The 7,572-nt window shown below is 43.3% G+C and overlaps 1 protein-coding gene across 1 annotated transcript in view; it reads right to left on the bottom strand.

Moving 5' to 3' along the window:
• Positions 1 to 7,240, bottom strand: part of LOC310668794 (mRNA export factor GLE1-like) — a gene marked incomplete at its 5' end in the record, with an annotated part of 34,737 nt that extends 27,497 nt beyond the window's left edge. The window contains one exon of the mRNA XM_083422122.1: positions 7,208 to 7,240. Within this exon, the coding sequence (XP_083278248.1) occupies positions 7,208 to 7,240 (33 nt within the window). The remainder of the gene's footprint in view (positions 1 to 7,207) is intronic.
• Positions 7,241 to 7,572: the final 332 nt, after the last annotated feature.

Raw genomic sequence — 7,572 nt, 5'->3', positions numbered from 1 at the left:
GACGCAAAGGAAAGAGGAGGCTTTGCCCTGCCAGACTTGAAACTTTACTATGAATCAGCAGCTTTCTGCTGGTTGAAAGAATGTTTAAAAACCACATTGTTAGGAAAGCATTGTTTAATGTCTGGACCTATTTGAAAAAGACCTATAAAGACCTATTTGAAAATAAAACCCCAAGGCTTTGAAAAAACTCAATATGGAGGCCAAGTGGCCGAGATATTGGGAAATTTTGGAACAAGAAGGAGACAAATTGAAATTGCAGAGCTTTGAGAAGTTAAAAAATAAAGTGCGAGATTGGCTTCATTCATGGAGGCATATAAATTGGAGGCATATAAATTGGATAAAAAAGTTGGCTTCCAGGTGGAAAAATCAAAATTGGAAACAGAATTGTTAGAACCCAAAACGAAGATTTTGTCAAGAATGTATAACTTGCTGTTGAAATGGAATACGCAGGATGAAACAGTAAAATCTGCTATGATTAAATGGGCACAAGATGTTGGACATAAGATAATGATGGCTGACTGGGAACAGTTATGGACCACTGGTATGAAATTTACAGCATGTAATGCCTTAAGAGAGAATATTATGAAAATGATATACAGAAAATGATATACATGACACCAGTCAAGCTAGCAAAAATATATTATTTGCCCGAAAATAAATGTTGGAAATGTAAGGAAACTGAAGGTACATTCTTTCACCTTTGGTGGACGTGCCCAAGGATTAAGGCTTTATTTAAATATACCTTTAAATATTTAAAGGTATTTAAAGGTATTTAAATATATATATATATATATTCCTAGAGTCCATAGAATCTTCCCACCCTTCTACACCGATCATAATCGGGGGGGGGGGGGGGGGGGAGGGGATTTCAACGCCCGTATGGGAATTGATGATAACAATCTTCACAGCCAATATCATCAGATTCAGGACCCTGAAAGTCCAACCCAAGCAGGCGTTTCACAACTTTCTAAAGATAATAAATGTAATTTCTCGGGGCTATGTCTAGCCCAGGTCGCAAAAAGAAGGGAGCTGATGATATTAAACGGTAGTAGGGAAGAGGATCGTCCAGGGGAGTATACCCATTTTTCAAAGATGGGAGGAAGTGTGATAGACTATATTCTGATATCAAGATTTGCCTAGAACTCTGTGTCGAAGTTTCAAGTGGGACATAACACCGAAAGTGGCCACCTCCCACTAATTTTAGCGCTCAATGGCCCATCGTTTAACAAACCCACGGCTAACCTTTACTACACCCCCATCGTTAACCTGGGATCATTGGCCCCCAGAAGCATTAAATGGTCCCCCATGCTCAATACAGAGCTAACTCATCTCCTCCATTTAGAAGACGTGAAGACCATCTACTCAGCCATTGTATCAGCTAATACCGGGGAAAAGGCCATGGACTCGTTCAACGAGTTATTCCTAACAACTGAGATACTTAATTCTGTTACAAAGCGGGCAAAGGATCAAGAGAGATGGTTTGATTTGGAGTGTAGACAAGCAAGGAAACGTCTGAGATCAACCTATCGGAATTACAGAAACATCGGAGCACCCTTGCTATTTATGGCCTACATCTATTTAAGACGAAATTACAAACAGCTATTAAAGGTAAAAAAACAAAAAGCGGAGAGATTGGCCTGGTGTAGTTTAGTGAAGGCCTTGAATGAGAAAGACTCAACCTCCTTTTGGCGTACCATTAGGGGGCTCCTGGGCCAAGAGCGGATTGGTCCCACATGTACTGTAGAACCCCAGGAGTGGACGAAATATTTCCAAACCCTCTTCTATGACGACAAAGCTCAGCACAATGATCCAAGTGCCTACTCCGAGAATTTACCATATTGGCCTCCTGTCTCCATAGAGGAGGCGGGGAAACTAATTGCCCAACTGAAAAACAACAAAGCCCCGGGCATAGACTACATTCCAGCAGAGCTCATGAAGAACAATACCAGTTGGTGGGTTCCTATAATGGCATCAATATTTACATACATCGATTCAACAGGCATAATCCCTGGTTGCTCGACAGAGGCAGTAATCATCCCAATCTATAAAAAGGGTCCTATGGCAGACCCATTAGCCTCCTTCCTATCCCCAGCAAATTGTATGCCAAACATCTCCACATCAAACTAATTGACTGGATGGAAACTGAGGCAGTTCTGGCAGAGGAGCAAGCCGGCTTCAGACAGGGCAGAACAACAATAGACCATTGCTTCGTATTAGCACATCTCATTGACAAATATGTCAATAAAACACGTGGGATTCTATGCGCAGCATTTATTGACCTCACGAGTCAAACTTTGGGCTAAACTCAATGCTACCAACATTGACAAAAGATTACTATTCTTGATAAAAAGCCTCCAAGTTATGTGTAACAACCTCAGTAAATGGGCAACTAACTGACCCTGTACCAGCCACCAAAGGAGTCAAGCAGGGCTGTATTTTAGCCCCGGCCTTATTTAACATGGTCAAATACCTAACATCCCCGGAGTTTCATGCCCCCAAACTGGCCGAAAAATCAATTTCAGCGCTCCTCTATGCAGACGACGCGGTTCTCTTATCACGAACTAAAGTAGGCCTCAAAAGGCTACTAAGAGAATTCTCAGCCTACTGCAGGAGAGATCAATTGGTGGTTAATCACCAAAAAACTAAAGTCATGGTCTTCGCTAGGAGACACAGACATCACAGATGGGAGATGGACAATCAGCCAATAGAACAGGTCAAAATTTTCAAATACCTCGGAGTAGTTTTCCAGTCAACAGGGGCCTGGGAGGCCCATCATAAATATGCTAGGGAAAAAGCATCTCAAAGCGCCAAAATACTGTCTCGCTTTTACTTTACGAAGGGGGGCAGACATATCCCAGCAGCTCTGGAGGTCTTTCAAGCAAAACCCTTGGCGCAATTACTCTACGGGGCCCAAATCTGGATGGGAAATCATTGCCGCACACTTGAAACGGTCCAGTCTAAATTCTTAAGACAGATTCTAGCCGTTCCACCATGTGTACCAAATGCGATTGGAGACTGGCCTCCTCTCCGTCGAGACCCGGACCTGGTTAAGAACATTCAACTATTGGCTTCGTTTAAATTTAAACCCACCCGGACTACTACCTCTAGTAGCACGAGATGCTCATAGAAGTCGGTGGTCCAAAGTAGTGCATCAAAAACTACTTACATGTGGCCTACAAGCACAGCATCTACTGAAAATGGGTCTCCCCAAGGCAAAAACCATTATTGATCAGCGCATGAAGGATATTGAGCAGCAGAATAATCTGGCCTATATTAAGAAATTTAGTGCTTGGTACGCTTATCTGCCCCCCTCCCACTTTGATTATCGGGCACCTTATTTGTCTACCTTAACCATTCCAAAACTCAGGCGGGCCTTTACACTGGCCAGACTAAATATGTTACCCTCAGCTGTTCTTGAAGGTAGATATCAAAAAATTCCATTCGAGAACCAGCTCTGCCCCTGTGGAGCTGGCTATGTAGAGACGGTGTCACACGTTCTCTTGTCTTGCTCCCTATATAAAGATCTCAGGGACGAGACCATTACGCCGCTCCTATCTGCCATCCCGGGCCGCTCTTGTGAAGCCAAATTGTTCTCACTCCTAGCCGACCAGAACAGCTCGACAACAGAGAAGGTTGCCAAATTTATCGAGAGAGCTGTTATCTGAATGACACCAGTGTCGTCACCCGGATTCCTCGCCTAGGATCTTATGATTATTATCATGATGTTTTATTATTATTATTTTATTACCTCTGCCAAGTTTTAAGAACTGAGATTATTAATTTACCTAGGGTTTTAATAGGTCACAAGATTTTATGGTAACTATATTTGTAATGTATTTTTGTTGGTGTTTGTCCTTTGATGCTATGGCCTGTCAGCTACGCAAATAAAGTCTACTACACACACCCTACCAGAGAGAAAAGCAGGAATGTGTTTAAGCTAAAGGTGTACTGCGATGTTTCGTTATACAGCTTCTGAATTTCATGGATTAGGAAGTACTGAAATTTTCTAATATATATAAATGTATTAGCTGGGCTTCTATGGGTGAAAGAAAATCAAAAGCCTTTCTGCCTCGCCCCTTTCTCCTCTAAGAACGCTGAAGCCTCATTATCAACAGCTGTGTCTTTCCCCAGCTATTCCTTTTCCAGCTTCTCTTCCAGCTAGAGTCCCAATAGCATCCAAAAGAGTCACAGATTCCCCATTACTATTAGCAAACAACTATGGGAACTGTAAGTGACGATTGTTTAAATGTTTTCACACTTAATATTAAAACAGCACAATCTTTTGGAAACATTGGCCTTGAAATTTTTGGTCCGGGCCTAAAGCTTAAGCTTGAATAACGCCTAAACGCAATAGGCTATGCAAAGCTGCCTTTGCTTTTTGCTACTATAAAAGTTGTATTAATATTTGGTTTTTATGTAGTAGGAAAACTGATAAACCAAATGTTAAGTAGGTACAAATATTATGTCTAAGTAAATAATTTTCCCCACACACAAACAAAAAAGATAGTTCCCGTCCTCAAGTTTACAATCTCATTGCTAATCCTTTTTGGGTAGTCTGAAAGCTTTTTTTCTTTCTTTTTTAAGGTGGGGGAAACCCGAGATGAAAGTAGGAATGTGTTTAAGCTAAAATTGAATTGTAATGTTTGTTTATAATGCTTCTGAATTTCATGGACTGGGAAAAACCTCAATGACCTTGCTCCCAGCCCTTCCCTTGCTGCAAAAAATAAAATAAAAATATCTACAACCACAGGAGTTTTACCCCACATTGCCTTAGATGGCTAAGCGAACATGTTTAATTAGAGAAAAATCATTACTAGCATTTGTTAAGGATTGGAAGTTTCCTATGGACCTTTTGTGTGAAAGAGAAAATGAACTTGCAGTATCTGAATTTGAAGATTGAAAAAAAAATACTCTCTTTAACCTTCTATTTTCTATAAACCAGTATCATACGTAGCTACTGAGACCCAGAAGTCCTTTTATTCTAGTCTCTCCCTTTAGTTGTTTTCTTTCTTTCCCTTTGTCTTCTACTTTTGTTTTCTCTTTTTCTTGTGTTTTCTTCCTTCTGACTTTCTTTCTGCTCTTTCTTAGCTTAAGTAGCTGTTTTAACTCAGTAATAAGTATCAATCAATAAGTACAAACTTTTTTAAAAAAGGATTTTTACACCACAAACTCTTTCCCCAGTGTTATATCGCAAACTGTTCCCCCAAGGAAAACACCCTAGCAGTTTCTTGCTGCAGCCCCAAACCTCACCCTGCCAGCCCCACAAATCCCACTCCCAGCCAAGTTCTGTATGCCTCACCCCTTCCTTCTCCTCTATAAGTACCCCGAAGCCTAATTTTCAACAACTGGGTCTTTCCTCAGTTGCTCCTAATCCTGCAGATATCCTCCACCTGCTGTCCAGGGACCCAGTACAGCATCTATGCAAGAGGGAAATCCAGAGGCCTGACATCAGCACACCCTGTGGCATGACTGCACAGCCTATAGTGGCAAAGGACTGAGGACCCCCAACATTTTAAAGAAGGGGTGGGCCCCTTCAAAATTCCCTGGGACAGTGAGACTTTAACACTCCCTATGGTGTGCTTGAGATATCTAGGGGGTCAAGGTACTCCCAAAATTTTCAATAGGCGTGGGCCCCCTCAAAATTCCCTGGGATCACACATTGTCAGCACACCTCCATGGTGTGCTTGTGACATATACAAGATGGGGAGGCCAAGGACTCCAAATTTTCAAGGGGGTGCCCCCCCTCAAAATGCCCTGGAGCGGTGTGATGTCAGCACATGCCATCTAAGGGGACATGGGCTGAGGGCCCCCAATATGTTGAAGGGCCCCCTCAAATTCCCTGTGGTCATGCAGTTTTAGCACACCCCATAGTGTTCTTGTGCCATCTAGGGGGGCATGGGCTGAGGGCCCCCAAAATGTTGAAGGCCCCCCCCCCAATTCCCTGGCTTCATGCTATTTCAGCACACCCCATGTTGCACTCATGCCGTCTAGGGGGACATGGGCTGAGGCTCCCCAAAATGTTGAAGGGCCCCCCTCAAAATTCCCTAGGGTCATGTCATGCAATTTCAGCACACCACAGGGTGTTCTTGTGCCATCTAGGGGGGCATCGGCTGAGGGGCCCCAAAATGTTGAAGCGCCCCCCCCAAAAAAAAATCCCTGGGGTCTTGCAATTTCAACACACCCCATGTTGTGTTCATGCCGTCTAGGGGGACATGGGCTGATACCCCGGGATGCACCACTGAATTTTTCTTCAAACATTTGTGGGCCTGGTGTGACACAATATCAAATTTCATTGGACAACATTGTTTTTCACACATGCATGCTTCTCTTCCCCCCTTAAAATGGAAGCAACTAAGTAAAGATACACTGCCTCCGATTCTCATAACCCTTAGATTTTCATAGGCAGCTGTCTGCAAAGGTCAGGGCGACCAAGACTGACTCAGTTCTTCGGCCAGGATTGAACCCAGATGGGCATGGATTTAAATCATCTGTGTTTTCCAAGAATTCTTGTAGCTGCCCCACTGCTATCGCCTCCTATGACTAGGCGGACAATGACCTTTTAACACACTGAAAGCTCCCAAGTCCAAAAGGTGTGAAGGGGGCCAACTCCCACTTGCACGGGCAAAGGCACTTTATCTGTGACTGGTGCCACCCACCCAAGCCACTGTTTGAACGGCTGAGATGTAGGAAACATCACAGTATCATGCTCTGGGAAGGTACTGTCAGTACAGGACTGGACCAGAGCAGGCAGTCTGAATGGTCAAGCATTTTGCATTCTATATTCCCTATCTTTTAAACAACCCTTGTTTGTTGCGCTTGTTGCGGCAGTTTGGCGGCTCTTAAAAGCCAGAAGGGTACTAGCAGCAGGACCAACCTACACCCCTCAGCTGTTTAGGCACAATTTATGCATGATCTTTGTTTTGCAGCCTTTTCAGAGCATGAGGTTAATCCCCCGTTCTCCTTGTTTTCCTAAAGAAAATGAGATTTTCAATGTTTTTGGGGGGTTTTCAAAATTGTTTATTGTTTTTCCAGCTCTGACACAGAGGACCCTGCATTTTCTGCCATTTGGGTGCAATCAAACTGCAGATTCTGAACTACACATGGGTAGTTCTTCAAAAATCTGTGCTTTCTTATTTCTTCACCTTTTTGTTTCCTCATCGTCTTTTACAAAGGAAATGGGGCTGCTGCAGTTGGACAGTTGCCTTACTTGGTCATATGGCCCAAATGGTTGGAGGCCCATGGTCTTAAAGCTTAAGACATGCCTGCAAGGAGGTGTAGGCCAGCTCTGACACAGAGCACAATGCATTTTCTGCCATTTGGGTGCAATCAAACTGCAGAATCTGAACTACACGTGGGCTGATACCCCGGGATGCACCACTGACTTTTTCTTCAAAAATCTGGGAGGTACACCACCTAAGCTTTGAGCTACCTCTCCAGTAGTGACCCATCAACACCAAACAGTTTGTCGTTGGCTTCCTTGGCATAGTTCTTCAAGTAGGAGGCTTCCTTAGCAAAGTAAACAGTAGCAAAGTAAACTGCGCTATTAACTGACAAGGCCAAGCAGGTGTTAAA

The sequence above is a fragment of the Podarcis tiliguerta genome (genome assembly GCF_965153285.1).
Source record: "Podarcis tiliguerta genome assembly, chromosome: W".
NCBI lineage: Eukaryota > Metazoa > Chordata > Lepidosauria > Squamata > Lacertidae > Podarcis > Podarcis tiliguerta.
This window is presented reverse-complemented; position numbering and strand designations above follow the sequence as displayed.